Here is a 16,756-nt window from a genome sequence, read left to right as displayed (position 1 = left end):
GAAGAGTTACAAGCGGATGCTACTACACAACTGTTGAGGGAGCAGAATTCGCGACGGGGAATAAATGTTTTCATCAAAACGAGATAATTTCATCAAGTTGACACTGAAGTTAACTAGGGAAGGTCAATCCATTTCTTACATATCCACATAACACCGATGACACCGTTAACAACGCTATTCCCACATTCAATCCATCTCCTTTTCTTGGTTGGATATTTCTTTCAAAAATTTAATCATAAAGATGTCGTCGCATTTTTATATGTAACCTCACCCGTATGTCACCTTCTACCGGGGTGCGAAGTATTTCTCCTGATGTGTTGGAAGAGGATTTGCCCTGCAGATGGCCATATCATAAGAGTTTTACACGAAGAAGTGAGTGATGGTAGTTTAGACGATCATGCTCGCAAGCATCGTCGCTGCCTCTGGTGGTCTGTTTATAGCATGGGATAGGTACGTACGGTGATAGACGTGTAAATGTATCTCAGTTAATAAATAGTTAAGGACCCTTTGCGTGAAGTCAGGAAATCCTCTCTCAATAACGGACGAGGACATAGAGGTTTACCGCCTTCCCGTCTTGCACGTCAACAAATTTACGAGGTGGATATCTGCATCAACACGCTGATGTTACCAAGCTCGATGAACCACAAGCTGTGTCCAGCCACTGTTCTCTCACACAACACAGAATTATCCAGGATTCTAGGCAAAAAAAATGAAAAGTGAGCCTCACCGGGAAATGGAGATTTGAGATTTGTAGCTAAGTATTGATCTAGATATCGATCGTACACATCGCACTACGGCGTACAATCTCGTGAGTTCGGTGCAGTCTATCCATGCAGACTTGTTGCAGCGGCAATTAAACCTTCCTCAAGATCTGCAGTATAATTTTAAAATGCTAGATGCTGGATTATTGAAAGACTTTTTCTCCATCGTTTGATTTCCGATATCTCTAGCTTTATAAAAGGGGGCCCGGTAAGAAGCTGGCTGTCCTCCATATACGTCTGTATTCGAGCACACACTTCATTGAAAGAATGTTGAGCAATATGGTGTTTTCGGAGCCGTCTGGATAGGGCAGAATTCCCAGTTACATTTACCTCGAAAAATTTGTCCCTGGAGGTCAAAATTGCGTCGGGACCAACATGGAGCCATTCCCATTTATTTTGTTCACTCCAATGTTACGTAGTGGATAAAGTTTGAAGTTAATTAACGAAGGTTAGAGCGGAGGCTTAAGAGCAGGGGTTAGGAGATATGACACAAAATTTAGAGAAAAAAAAATAAATAACGTTGTGGATTACTAACAGACTTGTGAATAAGAGGGACAAGAAGATAAGTAACGGATCAAACACAAAGAGGGGTCAGAGAGAAGGAAAAAAAGTCTTCTTCTGGCCGCCATAACATCCCCAGGCGCGTGAGCATCCCAACATTACTACCGACCCCTTAATCTTCTACTAACCACTATTCATTACCTCGGCCATCATCACCACCTCAAAACTGCAGTAGTTGAAAATAAACTATTCAAGCGCAAAGTTGAAAAAGGAGTAACAAAACACAAATTAGCATATTTGACGAAAGACCACCCCGGAAGCGACCCTAGCCATAAATAAGTCCGTCACCGTGTTCTCCAATAGAAGAGGCTTTAATAGCGGGAGATTTCGCTCAGCCTAAGTTGATATGTCGAAGGAAAAAATTAACAGCATCCAACTCGACCACGGTTTGGCCAAGGGGCGGGCAGAATCGTATCCATTATTTTCTGACATAAAACCTCTTCGTTTCCGTTAAAATCGACTCGTCCCCTTTCGTTTTCGTCAAACGTACACAATTCATCGCAATATGGAAAAGCATATGACAAACTTATAATGCAGACAATTTGGGCTAAAAAAAGGGATAAATGAAAGTGAGAGAGGCTTAGTGCATCAATTCGGATTCCCAGAATACCATAGGCTGATTCAAGCGTATTGTTGGCAGTTGGCTGGGATATCCATTAAAGAGCACACCCCACCTCCTTGACTCCAGGGTTGAGCAAAGTAAAAATCCTTTGAAAAGTGAAAAGCAACCGAAGAATATCAAGGAAGGTGCCTAATATGTCCTGAAGCCTGCATCAGTTATTCCGTAAATGTATAAGTTGTGTTTCTCGACAAGAAGGCTGAGGTTCGTCGGTGCAAGGTGTTCGTTCAAAAGTTTGGATGCGACAAGGCCCAGCACCAAAGTGACGATATCCATAAACTTATAAAATCGATGGCGAGTCGAGAAAGCGAAAATGACTGAGCAGAAGGCTAAACACACACCATAAGAAATGGAGGCATTTCAGAACAAGAAAACGCTCAGAATTTAGTGGATGGATGCAGGTGACGGGACACATTATCAACCACGAAAAAATTGCTGAGGTTTCGAAATAAGATATGCGATGAGGACGAAGAAGCCACCATTTAATCGCAAATTTAGTACCAATTAGCACCAGTACCATCATCCCGCTTCGAACGATGATATGCAGCGCCAGAGTAGCCAGCATTTGCATTAGCACCTTTAGAAGCAGAACGAAGCCTAACGCCGAAGACTATGAGATTAGTCAGATTCTTGAACCAAAATCCTCCACAACCTAGCATGATATCAAAGCGCACAGGACAGGACTAAAATATTTCCCCTTAGAGAATATGGATATTGCAGATACTCACATCCGATCACTCCCCCCAACAGCGCGATTAGTATCGGGGGTATCGACAGTCCCGCTTGGAACACGCTCAGCCAGTTTGCGACGGGGGGCAGCAAGAGGGGATGGTTTAGGCTGTGCCTGTGCATTTTGAACAGCATTAACTTGGCGGCGAGGCTTTTCCTCTTCATCTGCACCCTGATTTCCAGTAGCCTGAGCAATGGCCTGAGCGTTCTTCTGATACTTGTAAACTGTCCAATCAAAGACATAGTCGTATTGGAAGGACTCGCGAACAAACAAGTCGCGGAAAATCTTTCGCAGGTAAGAGTAGTCCGGCTTATCATCAAATCGGAGAGACCGGGTGTAGTTCAGATAGACGGAAAATTCATTGGGGAAGCCACGGCAGAGAACCTCAGTTGGAGTGGTCATCTTCTTTTCCATAATGCGATCGTATTTCTGCTTCTTAGTAGCGGCCTTGAGTCCTTGCCAGGGGAGAGATCCACGGCAAAAATAGAGCATGACGTAACCAAGAGATTCCATATCATCACGACGAGATTGTTCAACGCCCAGGTGAGTGTTGATACTGGCGTAACGGGCAGTACCAGTCAGGTTTTTGTTTTCGCGATATGGAATGTGGAAATGAGTTTTGGGATCACGATATTTTTTAGCAAGGCCGAAATCAATGACATTGACCTGGTTCCCGCGTTTCCCAATGCCCATGAGGAAGTTGTCAGGTTTGATATCGCGATGAATAAAGGATTTGGCATGTATATATTCAATGCGAGAGATGAGTTGATCAGCCAGGAGGAGCACCGTTTTCAGTGAGAACTTGCGGTTGCAGAAGTTGAACAGATCCTCCAGGCTGGGGCCGAGAAGGTCGATAACCATGGCATTGTAGTCACATTCAGTTCCGAACCAGCGAACAAATGGAATTCCGACACCACCGGCAAGAGATTTGTAGACGCGGGCCTCATACTCAAGCTGTGGATGTTTGGCCTTGACACTCTCGAGTTTGATAGCGATTTCTTCTCCAGAGATGATATTGGTGCCTACAACAATATGAGGATTATGGATTTCCAGTGATATTAAAAAGTCAATCACGTACCGAGATAAATGTCACCAAAACTACCGCTGCCAATCTTACGGCCAATGCGGTATTTGTTGCCAACTCGCAGATCCTACAATAGGAAGAAGGTATTAAGTATGAGACAAGGGTTTCTAATTTGGAAGGACCCATATTTCTTTCACGAGGAGTGGGGGAAGATTCATGTGAATGGAGGAATAAAAGACAACAAGCAAAGGATATGTAGGATTCTCAAGACCCAGAGACACAGTAGAACACTACTTACCATAGTAGTCATCGTGGCAGAGTCGATGGCAGCTAGACGCTGACTTCACGTAGGATTTAGCTTTGAGGTGTGTGGCGGGGTCAGGGTTGTAGAAGGAGAGATAAATGCGTATGCCAGCAACGAGAAAGGCGATTTGGAAATATCTAAACGGAAAAGGAGAAAGATTTAACGGAGGGTCAAGAGATGGAATCCGACTTTGATCTGCCAGTAAAGGGTTGTCAGTAAAGTGGAAAATAGTCAACCCTTTACTCTGGGTGAATGTATAAATGTTGACATATCAATGGTGGAAAAAGGCAAGGCTAAGGCTGACAGGGATTGTTTTGCTGACAGTAAGAAGTAGAGAAGGGCAGCAGAGGATGAATTTGACCGTGCCAAGATGGACGTGATTGGGAATGGGGACAATTTTACTCACACAACAGAGCCCAAGATTTGGAAGAGGGAAGTGCTTGATTGACGAAAAGGGACTCAGGGATGGGTTAGAAAAATATGAGCCTGAGCCTCAAAAGTGAAGCCCGTTGAGCAAGATGGCTTCAAAAGGTGCCTGGAGTCTAGCAGAGAGCACAGGGCATGAAAGGAAAGACTCCGGGGAGAAGAAAGTCTTGAAAGAAAACCCCTTCGCGATAAAAACTGAAAGGCGAGAGATTGTTGGAGATGGTGAGAAGAGAGGAAGAGATGGAGCTGGTTGTGGTTGCGGTTGAGGTTGTGGTTTGTGGTTGTGGTTGTTGGTTGAGGTGATGTCGGTGAAGGATGAGGTTGGGCGTGGGAAGGCGGCTCTTGGTCACTGGATCACCGGGTCTAGCCTGTTTTGGGTTTAGCGCCAGTACAGCATCGTACGTTAGAACGTACAGTACTGTACGGAGTATACATATACACACATCCATTACCTGCCACCCCCAGTCATTCCCAGAGTAACTACATTACGGAGGACAAGTGATTTGCCTCCACCTGCCCCTAATTTATTACGCAGCTGACAGCTCTTGCTCCTCTTTTCCCGCCTCTTTTTCCCGCCCTGTGACAAATACCCGTGGACTCTCAGTCTCGCTGTCGTCACTGGAGGCAAGGTAATTACTCCGTAAAGTTGTTGCGAGCAAAGGGCGTGTATTTTTTGGATGTATTCCTGTATTTACCGTACGATTCAATAACTATGCTTTTCGCCATCTGATTTTACATACAAACCCTACATAACTATAACTTTCCAGGGCATAAATTTCACCGAAGCTCATATATGCAATGGAGATCTCCGTTCAAAGCTATATTACACTGATCATAGAGGGGTTGATAGTAGAACTGAAGATTCCACATGTCGGATTTTTCAAGGAAAACTGGGAAAAAGGAAGACTGCTTCCTTGGTTGGCGTAGGAAAAAGAAACAAGATCGAGTGGATAAAAAGGCTTCTTTTCGCCCAAAAAAATGTGGTTAAATTATGCGATGGGAGTTGCGGTGTACTGTATACTGTACCAGCCATAAGCCAGAGATGCCCCAGAGACAGTTAAATGGAGGGCAATAGAGGACGGAGCACGGAATACAGTGGCTAACCACCAACGGACCACTGCCAATGTGCCGACTTGACCATACAACATCTCCCGAAACAATACAATACAAACTTTGACGGGAGCTTCTGATCTCTGCTGTTTTAAGTCGTCGCGTCACGGGCGCCAGGACGGAGCCTCAACAACCCGAAGAGGTGCCTCAGCCTGCCAGCAACCAAGCGCTGAGAATCAAAGGGCGCAACGCCGGCAACCGTGTTAACTAGGAAAATCAAGAAACCCGGTTCACTGCCCAGCAGGATTGATTGGTCTGGACGTGGTAAGTGCATGGAGCACTCAAGTTGCGACAGTCCCCCCAAACAATTCGTTGGTGCCCAACCGCGGACTGGTTCGGCCCAGACCTCCTGCAGCCAACCGGCACCCAAGAGCCCAAATGGCGAAGTGACAAGTGCATTTTTGTGTTCCTAGCAAATCGCTTTCGGCTACACTTCCATTTCTTACGCGCTGGTTGTTCTATAAATAGTAACATTGATTTGATACCTGAAGATCTGGCCAACGTTGGAAGTTCAATCATAGGGACTTCGCCTTTCTTTGTAACCACTCAGCAAACTAGGACATTCATATTATTTAGTGGAGATCGTGACACCATTGGATCGTTCGTCTGTTGACTAAATACGGAAATCTTTCGTGACAGAATACCCCGCTCATTCAGGGCGGGATGTCAGGAGGAATCGTGACACCGAAGCTAGCTAGCCGCATAGATATAACTAATCCTTGGATTTTCTGCACAGGAATCGAACTCAGTAACGGACATGTTCACCGCGCCCGCGAATTAATTTCTTCTTCTTCTTCTTCTTCTTCTTCTTCACCTTTTTATTTATTTGTTTATTTATTTATTTGTTTATTTACTATTATCTTGGGAAACTCAATTATCAGCCAAGAAGCGCTGCGGCTGGGTGGCAATCTGAACTATCAAACATGGTTTAACTACTTTTCGCTTCATGTTTCATGGTAAAGCGAGTTTCCTTTTTGCTTTGATCGGTGATGAGATTGTTAGTAGTTAATAATAGCTTAATCCACAAGCAAGTGGGTCACCCAAGAGAGTGGGGTTATCCAAAGCAACATACCTTTAATTTTCTAATCCGCTCACTTCTCTATGTCAGAATGCCTTAATTCACATTGAATGCAAGAAACTTTATGGAAATAGAGAAAAGAATTTAACTCATGATTTTGTGCTATTCAAAAGAAAGAAATCTTTTCAATTCAAGAAGCTACATGATTATTTGATATTCTGCACTTCACTTTTATTTGTAGACTGAATAACTAATTTGCATAAATGAACTGATATATAAATCTATAAAAATTGATTGAAGCTGAAGTCTTAATAATCTAATAGTACTTAGTTAACAGAAGAATCAACCATTCTCAAAAACTCAGCCAATTCCTCGAAATTTGAATCAAAAATACCCTCAGTCAAAAGCTCTCATAGAACCTGATAAGGTATTCAATTTTCATAAGATCTGGACAATAATTGTGACAGAATGGCAAGCTTGGTTGATTGCAGAGTTTGCCCGCTACGAGAATACGGGTTGGAAAAAAGATCACGTGACGGAAGTGTCGGTTGATAATCTCTCATTTGAAAGTCTTAACCAAAGGTTGTAGATATTTCATTCACAATGTCATTCCTCTCTATAGTATTCTTTACTTATTGAAATCACTCTCATATAATCTTAGAATCTTCATATAAGGCTAACTTATAGTTGTATTTATATGAAAATCTAGTGTTTAGATCCTCATAACACTTAATGAATCTATTAAACTCAGCATTCACTCACAGTAGCTGTAATCTGAGAGTAGTTTAATCTGTCATATTTCATACATTTTCAACTCAGAAAGGCTGATCTCTCTCATTCACTAAGATTATTCATTGAACTAGAGATTCTTCTTCTGTAGAGGATAACTTTCTATTAGAAAGTTGAGCATTTAAGTGTGTTTCTGACTTCTGTGATTCAATTGTGAAAGATCGAGTTTAAGAGACATCGTATATCTTAGCAGCAGCTCTAATAGATGTGGTTTTATTTTTATTTTTATAGGCTTCAATAGCTAAGAAAAACCTCCCTTTCAAATTAGAATCTTGATCTTTTGATTTGGGCATCTTAAATGATTTGATGAATGTGGATAGATTTGGGTGGGTGATTGGACTACGTTAACAACTTACATCTTTTCGTTGATCCCCAATTCGTTCGCTATCTATGATCACGTGCAGCATGGCGCAGCGTCAGCAAATGTCAAAACACAACTCAGCACGGCGCCTCTCAGGGGAAAGAAAAAGGTAAAGTCTTCCTGTAGCTCCCTTGTTTTTAAACATTTCTGGCGCACCTCAGTCCTGGGTTTTCCGTATCGACACATGCTAGGAGACAAATCCCAGTTTCTGGAAACGACGTGCGCAAGAACCGCCGTTTCTCGGAGTCTTTTTGGACTTCCTATGCGAATCCTGTTTACCCCGTTCTGAGTTTTCTTTCCGGCGGTGAAAGCGTAATATCATACGGATAAACGTGTTTCATTGCCTAGGAACTGTGCTGGGGACCCCGCTATATATTCTATCGTTAAGACTCCGAAAGCGCTTGAACCGACCTGGCTAGGTCGACACTTACTGCTATGTATTTCTTTAACTAGTTATTAATTCCCTAACTAACATCCTTTGTAGTTAGTTTCTTTCCCCTGAGCAATCTCTGCTCGGAACTTCGTAACTACCTTTCTATTACAGCGCTTTCCTTTGGCACCGCCAAACCCAAATGTGGTGCCAGGGCTTCAGCGTTCGTTTGAATCTGATAGGGGCGAGCAACATCCTCGCTTTCTCAGAACATCGAAATGCATGTCCTCCAGTCTCTTTATTAATTGCTGGTTACGCTCTTTTTGCTTCATGTTGTTATTAGGTTGTCTGGCTGTGTCGATTCTCTCGCTGTCTGTCCACAGCAAGGGGACCATGAGGCTGAGCTGACATGCCAGCTACCGTATCAACTTGATAAATTTTCTCCAACCCCGCTTCCCTCTGGCGGGTGTTTTTCTGTCACAACTCCTCACACAATCATGATATTTCGGAGGAGATCACGGTATGGAATTCTCGCTATCTTTTTGGTTTTTCTTTTCTACCTCTATTACCGCACCTCACCCGAACCACCGACACTGCATGTAGAAGTAATAACTGATCCCTCCGTCAAAGAGACATGGGTGCAAACACATTCGTGTCATAATCCATCACCGACATATATACCACCTAATCACAATCGCTTTAAATGGAGGAATATTCCCGTTAAGCACACTGTCAGTTCTTTTATTCAGCTTCCGAGTGAACGACCATCTCCTCTGCCACAAATTCAACATGCGTTTGAAGCTTCTCCGTCTGAAACCTCTGCGCTGCTGGCTCGGCGACAAGAAGAAGTGAAGAAAGTATTCCAGCGAGGCTGGACTTCTTATAAGCAAAACGCATGGCTCAGTGATGAGCTTGCACCAATGACCGGAACCTCGAAAGATACTCTCGGGGGTTGGGGAGCAACACTCGTTGACAGTTTGGACACTCTTTGGATCATGGGATTGAAAGCTGAATTCGAAGAAGCCGTCACGGCGGCGGTCTCTATCGACTTCAACCCAGCAAAAACGAGTCTAGAGACTATCAATGTTTTTGAAACAACAATCAGATATCTGGGGGGATTCCTCTCGGCTTATGACCTGACCGAATGCAAAGATGGGAGGTTGCTTGATAAAGCTGTCGAGCTTGGGGATATGATATATGCATCGTTTGATACGCCAAATCGGATGCCTGTAACCCGGTGGAGCCCTCAGAAAGCGGTGAAAGGGAAAAAACAATACCCCGCCAAGGAAGGTATTATCGCGGAGGTGGCATCGTCGAGTATGGAACTCACACGCTTGTCCCAGCTAACAGGTGACATGCGGTGGTTCGATGCCATCCAGCGTATAACCAATGTTTTGGACAAGCAGCAAAACAAAACGAAATTACCAGGTCTATGGCCTGTAGGCTGCAGTCCTCTTTCTGCTGACTTCACAAATGATTCGACCTTCAACCTAGGAGCTATGGCTGATTCCGCCTACGAATACCTTCCGAAGATGTATGCATTGCTTGGTGGGACACAAGCAGCTTCTCAATATGGAAGACTATACCGAAACGCCATGGACACTGCGATGCAATACCTCTTTTTCCGGCCCATGGTTCCCGATAATGCTGACATTCTCATCTCCGGTGAAACAAAAGCTCAAGATCCATCGTCCGCCTCCCTTCATGCAGAAGGCCAGCACCTTACTTGTTACCTTGGGGGCACACTAGCACTGGGAGGGCGTCTTCTCTCCAACGAAACCCACATAAAAATTGGTCGTAAACTTACTGATGGCTGTATTTGGACTTACCAAAATACTCCCACTGGCCTTATGCCCGAAATTTTCCGCATGGAGGCATGCAAGTCACCTTTCGACTGCAAATTCGACTTGAAAGAATGGATATCTGACCACGGCTCAAAACACATAGGCTTCACGTCAGTACGCGACGGACACTACAGGCTTCGCCCGGAAGCTATCGAGAGTGTTTTTTACCTCTATCGTATCACTGGTGATCGGAAGCTTCAGGACACCGCTTGGGAGATGTTCCAAGCAATTGAGAAGCACACGCATACAGATCTAGCGAACGCCTCATTGAGAGATGTGATGCAGCCAGAACTGGGGAAAGAGGATAGTATGGAGAGTTTTTGGTTTGGAGAAACTCTCAAATATTTTTATTTGATCTTCAGCGAACCAGACTTGATCAGTCTGGATGAATTTGTGTTTAATACAGAGGCGCATCCGTTTAGAATACCCAGACCCTGATTGAAATATTTGAGTGTATTTCATTTATCTAGAATGACGCAGGTTAGGGAAAAAGGAATTCAAAGTTCTCGAATGTTTTAGGGTTTCTGGAAAAGTTACTGTGGAGATGTTTGCTTGCGCTGGGAATTCCCAGAAATATTAGAACCACCCGCACTTAATCAATTCACTTGCTATGCATCCTGTTATTCCGGTAACCACTTTGACGTATGATATGCATGACGGGAGGTGGTATTGTTGCTTCAGCATTCATACAGTCTCTGTGGTTCTTTCAGAGGCAGTGTCAACTATCTCCTTCTTAGAAGTAGAGACTCACTTTTGTGCTTTTCTTTGAAGTTAGGTCAATGAGACCTTCTCTGTGCTAACAAGAGTCTACCAGCATCTGAAGGTTTGAGAGCCTGACTCTGTGCTGAATTGACATCTACCTGAGTCAGTATCACTACAACATCTTCTTGAATCAAACTTACAGAAAGGCATGAGCCATTGTTCTTCACGCAGTGAAAACAGCATGAATTTGAATCTGAATGACTGCAGAAAAGTCCTTCATTCTTGAGTTGTTTAGCACATCATAGTCAGAACAAATGTAAAATACAGGACTATTTTCGTTATTTATACATACCCCAGCGTCAAGTAATCGGATAGCACTGACTAACAATAATAATGAAATCTTCTGCCAATAATGGCCGTAGGTGAAAGCTTTTGCGGTCGATAATTTAGGATGTAAATACTTTGATATTTAGTTATTCATGTAACATAAGAGCAACGACCAAAAAAAAAAAAGGGGGGGGTTGAGATTATGATATCATTTTTTATCAATCAAATTGTCGAATATATAGCAATGGGAAATGAAAATCTGCAAATAGAAAACTGAATCACAAAATAATATTAGTGAGGGAATTACGGCAGCCATTTAAACAGTAAGCGTAGGCATAATTTGATACAGCTTCCTGGTCGCCAGGGCAAAGGCGGGGAGGAATACGTGACTTGCAATGGTTAGAAGTGAGACATGGAGTCTAGACATCGTATCGGGGCGAACGGGAATACTGGAAAGATCTACATGGCATAATACGCCATTGAAAACTGACTAATTCCATATGGTTGCGGGGTCAGTAGCCGATTGATTTTCATCTCGTGAAAAGGTCCGAGAATTCCTCCAAACACCTTCGCGCCGGATGATAAGTGTGAATAACGACCAATTTCGTCCTCCTTGACTTTTTGCTACTGTTTGTGGTACTAGACACTCTTTCATGGGCAGTGCCATATTGTGTTAGCAAATTCACGTATCCAAAGGTATTACAGGAAACTAGAGATTCAGCAGCAGTTCTATGAACCTGGAGGCCAAAAACAAACTGGAACGCCGAAGCCGTAGCACAGTATTCGTCATGGAGGGGGCTCTAAACGTTCTGAACTAATAACTTCATGGCCAGCAGTGACACCATTTCCATGGCTTGTGGGGTCCTCTCCGCAAGTGTCGATTCATAATCTAGACACAGATCATCTAGCTTTATGAAGGTATCGTATTCTACAGCAAACTCCAGCTTGATAGCGAAAATCGAAGTTGGCTGGGACTGTCGCGCAGAGTATTTATTTGTGGATGTATCAGCCTACACAGCACAGATGGGAACTGGAGTTTCAAAGGGTGTTAAAATGCATCTCTCCCTTCAAGTCATTATTGCACTCCAGAGACAAGTTGAGAGTTAATTGAATGTATGATGTATCCGACGTTTGTGTGAGGTGGATTTAAGCCTCAACCATAATCGAAGGCTGGAACGCCAAGACGCTAAACATAGCTTATCTCCACCAAACCTAACTTTAAACTCACCTGAACCCAGCGAGCTGTGAAACCCCGGGCATTTATGGTTGTTCACAGCCGGGGAATCTTCCAGTTGGGCTCGGGATAGCCAACCATGGAGAAATGAGGGGATTTTCGGCCGTTGCTAGCTGGGGCGCTATATTATTTGGATGATGTTAGAGCCTTTTACGGCCAATGAGGGTTGGACTCTGGCGTCATTGGAGATTTGCAGGGAGTAACCCCAAGTTTTTCAGGTTTTGGTTGCGGCTGGCAACCCTACGGTGGCAATTTTGGCGGGCACAGGTTCTAGGGTTTAGCTATATAATACCGAGTGCTCAAGGTGTTCAATGCTTTTACAAACGTAATTTTTGGAAACTTTGTCCGATTTCCTTTCCTAAGTCTGTTTGGAATCTTGGTCTCCGAGCAACTTGGCCAACACCTGTGCCATGATGCCGAAGGGGTCGGGAAAATGGTGGATTTCAGCCATGTTGATGAGAAGAACACTCTCCAGAGAATGGATCTCCGGTTAATTCAAATTATGTCACTCCTCTTTGCCGCGTTTCTTGACAGGAGAAATATTGGGAATGCAAAGGTTGAAAAGTAGACGGAGGATCTCAACTTGGCTGGTTCTCAGTATAACTTGTGCCGTAAGGGTATCCCTTTTTTAATCTATTCTCTTTTCTTTTGGCTTTGCTTGTTCTATTCTGGGTGACAATTTGACAAAGTGCTAATCAAGTGGGTAGTACTTCTTGTAGCAGCCGTGTTCTTTTTCCCTTATGCCTTTTTCGATCTTCCCTCAAATCTCGTTTTGAGCCAGATGAGGCCGTCGATTCGGCTGCCATTGATTATGGTTGCCTGGAGTACTGTCATGAGAAATACTTCAGCACATTCCTAGGTCTGAATTTTGACATTAGGATCCAATTCGATAGTTTGACTTTGATGTGAATTGTTCAAAATTACAATGGCCTTCTAGTCACTCGGATTTTCCTTGGGCTTGCCAGTTTGTACAATTTATCCATGTTATGTGCCGCTTCCCCCTTCCATGTCTTATTTCCAAACTAAGCGAACTCGTTTCCGAAGAATCTGGCCTCTACCCAGGTGTTGCGTTCTACATTACAGAGTGGTATTGTATTGTAGACATGAAAACCAAGTCCGACAAGCTTTATTTTTCAGCGCTGCAAGTGCTGCTGGAGCCTTCTCCGGCCTGCTAGCTTTTGCAATTGCCCAAAAGTTCATTCCCTCGCGTAATGAACAATTGCATTAAAACTGTTTTTTTAAAGAAAACTATTTCTCTAGGACGGCGTTACCGCATATGCCTGCTGGCGGTGGTTTTTTATCCTAGAAGGCATCGTGACTGCCATGGTCTCTCTCTTTGATTTCTTTCTTATTCATGACTATCCGTAAACTGCTTCATTCTTAACTGAGGATGAACTATCTTGTGTTACCCATTGATTAAGATATCAGTATTCTGATACGGCCGTGAAGCTCGAAACATTCAAATAATGTCAAAGAAGCATTACTGGATTGGCAAGTGTATCTTTCACTGATTAGTATGGCAATCCAATTTCCTTATTTCCATCTATTGGCTTTTAAGGCTATGAAGAACCTAACTTCAAACTTCAACTAGCCTGGTACGGTATCGTTTGCCTGCTGCATGGTGTATCCTTTTTCTTACCTACAATTATCAAAAGGCCTGTGATACACTTCCTCGACGGCACAACTTTTGACAGTGAGATTAATTATCCCCGAACCCACTTAATGTTGAAGACAAGTTAAAGTTGTTCTCTAGATTCCGATATATTAATCGCTGTGATTATTGCAGTTGTGTCTGCGTTGTCTCCGCGTGGTTATCAGATAGGTCCGTTCAGCGCTCGCCCTAGCTTTTCTTCCATCTGCTCTGCATGGTTGTTGGCTATGTCATTGTCATTAGCGCTTTGGATAGAGGGGTTCCGGGCGTTGTATATTTTGGGACATTTGTGATTATATCCGGTGCGTCTTATCAGTCCTTTTCTCTCTTGAATATGCTGGATGTGTATATAGCTAACTGAGATTATGCTCCAGGAATATATCCTGCTCTTCCCGGAATCGTAACCTGAAAAGCAACAACATGGCTGGTGGTTTTAAACGAGCGTCTGGTATGGCGATTCAAAGTGGTATTGAAAATTTTTCAGGAGGTACGTAGCACACGCAAAGAGCGAACAGTATGGCCGGGCAATGGTGCAATTCGCAATCCCCGTTAACTATCCCATCGCCATCTATCTCACGGACACAACTAACTAGGGAAATAACAATTAGACGTCAATCCCGCTTGTTATTCCCTTACAGTTCGGCGAGGCTAGATTGAGCATTGGCTTGCAAGATTCGGGTGGATTCTGCTCGGACTTCTATAGTTACGGCAATTTGACACTAAACAGCAAAGGGGACGTAAACTCCCTAGGTGTAGCGCCGGGCATCCCTGGGCATGTTACTTCGTTCAAGGCTGAAAAATGGCGGGGCTGCTGAACCCCCAAGTTACCGGATTGGGGAAATCCTCTCTGGAATTAGAGGAGATTAATGAGCGGGTGGCTTGCATTTTTCTGCACGAAAAAATCTTCAAACCCCGTCCAGATGCTGTTTGACGGACCAAAAACAGTAACTAACTAATTAGTTAACTAGTAAGAAAGCCATAAACTACCCAGTTATCATGCCCTCCAACCCTCTGCAACTCCTCTATCAGTCCCCCTTGAAAGCGCAAACTCTCCGCCCTTTCGACAACTGCTAACAATCTCTCCTCAACACTGTAATCAACCTTACGTCGCTGTGAATCATATTTTTGCCTCCCAGCATTTTATGAAGTTAAGCCCGTTCTCAGACGCGCTGTCGTTGGCGACGAGGAACCATTATTCTCAACGAATTGTAGAAACAGTCGTTTTTGCAAGAAACAGTGCTCATCCAGCACCTGTAAGACGTTAATATTGTCGCCCCGCTGGGGAGTAGTCGCCAAAATGGAATATCCCTTCTACTCTGCTGCTCGGCAATACCCGCTGTTCTCGGTAGCGCATCCTCAGCCAACGGAAACTCCGCCGCCCAATCAATTCCAGCTCCAACTTGACCAAGTAAATCATTCTCTACTTCCAACTCTTCCGGTGTTGACTTGATCGCTTGCTGATGCTCTGATTAGGAGCACTTCGATCCTACATACCAACCGCTTGATAGCCAGTTCGCTTTCGATTCTTCTGCTCTCCTCGGAACGCCCGCGCCACCGTCATCAGATAACTATGGGAAATATCCACTCAATTCCCATATTATTGATGATAACGACAATGGCAGCAATAGCAATGGCGCTACGCAAGTTATAAGCGGACGCGAAATGCAGGAGGTTCCAGCAGACTTCAACCACCATAGCAGCAGTGAGGAGAAGGAAACATTGACACCAGCCCAAAGCAGACGAAAGGCGCAAAATAGAGCTGCGTATGCAACCATCTCTCGTTACTTATATATATATATAGGAGGCTAGCTCAGAGCGCTATATATAACCTTGGAAGTTACTGTCCATAAACTGACCTCTGTTTCATGAGACACCAGTCAACGGGCCTTTCGAGAACGAAAGGAACGACGTGTTCGCGATCTTGAGCAGGAGTTAAACGAATACAAAAGTAACTATTCTTCTCTAATGGAAGATAACGAAAGCCTAAAAAGGCAAATGGCAAAAGTTGCGATGGAAAATGAAATTCTTCGAGCTACGTCAATCAACAGTACGGGCGCAAGCGGTGGTCATGATCACGATCCGCAACCCACCACAACAGGGCCTTTAAGATATTTGCCAACCGACAATTTCTCGAGCAATGGAAAGAAGAAGGATCCAGTTCATCGCATCGCGGTTAGCAGGACAACGGGAGAAAAACTGCTAGATGTATCCGCCACGTGGGATCTGATCGTGGGCCATTTGTCGAAACAGGGCTTGAACCTGGATGTTCAGGATATATACGACAGGCTAAAAAGACATACTCAATGCGATGGACAGGGGCCGGTTATTGAGGAAGCACATGTGTTTCAGGCTATTGAGGAAAGTATCGCATCTGGGAGCGGCGAGCTGATCAAGATTTGATATATAAACTGATACTCTCGTTGACATCTTTTACCTTCGTTCTGAATGCGATTCAAGCTACATTCCGTCCTGCACTACTAGCCAATGCCGAGATATTTTTAACTCTTTGAGGCAGAATTCATGATGGAAAATATCGGACTCCCCTTCGCCTTCACCTTTAATTTATGTTGTGCATTTGGTTCACTTCTTTAACAATCCAGCAACGATTCCCTTAGCTTTGCTTCTACCTGCATATTGGAAATATACTATGCGGTTTATTTATTTATTTATTTCTTGCTCTAGTTTTATATTTTTGTTTGAGTTTTGTCACTTTAGCCTGTCTTTGGCCCATCGTCTTCTTCCGTTTTCCATCTACTTGAATTTGGCCTCTCTCTATATATTGGAGGACGTCTCTATGAATACTCTGCTTTTGAAATTTCTACATACCCCTTTCTTTATTTCACACAGGCGCGTACACTCTTTATTTATTCCGCCCGCATACCAAGGTCACACGTAACTCTTAAGTTACATCCTCCCGGGTGCCAC

At 43.8% G+C, this 16,756-nt stretch overlaps 3 protein-coding genes across 3 annotated transcripts; 2 read left to right on the top strand and 1 right to left on the bottom strand.

The window, feature by feature from the left end:
* Positions 1 to 2,435: 2,435 nt before the first annotated feature.
* PAAG_05125 (casein kinase I) lies at positions 2,436 to 4,005 on the bottom strand (the record flags this gene model as incomplete). Its single annotated transcript, XM_002792943.2, has 4 exons — positions 2,436 to 2,538; positions 2,670 to 3,693; positions 3,750 to 3,822; positions 3,994 to 4,005. 4 exons carry the CDS (start codon positions 4,003 to 4,005, stop codon positions 2,436 to 2,438), a joined length of 1,212 nt encoding a protein of 403 aa, XP_002792989.1.
* Positions 4,006 to 8,570: 4,565 nt separating this feature from the next.
* Positions 8,571 to 10,355, top strand: PAAG_05124 (endoplasmic reticulum mannosyl-oligosaccharide 1,2-alpha-mannosidase; the record flags this gene model as incomplete). Its single annotated transcript, XM_002792942.1, has 1 exon — positions 8,571 to 10,355. The coding sequence occupies one exon, from the start codon at positions 8,571 to 8,573 to the stop codon at positions 10,353 to 10,355; it is 1,785 nt and encodes a 594-aa protein (XP_002792988.1).
* A 4,773-nt stretch (positions 10,356 to 15,128) lies between these two features.
* Positions 15,129 to 16,231, top strand: PAAG_05122 (hypothetical protein; the record flags this gene model as incomplete). Its single annotated transcript, XM_002792940.1, has 3 exons — positions 15,129 to 15,239; positions 15,305 to 15,594; positions 15,709 to 16,231. The coding sequence occupies 3 exons, from the start codon at positions 15,129 to 15,131 to the stop codon at positions 16,229 to 16,231; spliced, it is 924 nt and encodes a 307-aa protein (XP_002792986.1).
* Between the last annotated feature and the right edge of the window lie 525 nt (positions 16,232 to 16,756).

The sequence above is a fragment of the Paracoccidioides lutzii genome (genome assembly GCF_000150705.2).
Source record: "Paracoccidioides lutzii Pb01 unplaced genomic scaffold supercont2.13, whole genome shotgun sequence".
Lineage (NCBI taxonomy): Eukaryota > Fungi > Ascomycota > Eurotiomycetes > Onygenales > Ajellomycetaceae > Paracoccidioides > Paracoccidioides lutzii.
The sequence above is the reverse complement of the archived record's forward strand: the minus strand, read 5'-3'. Positions and strand labels throughout refer to the sequence as shown.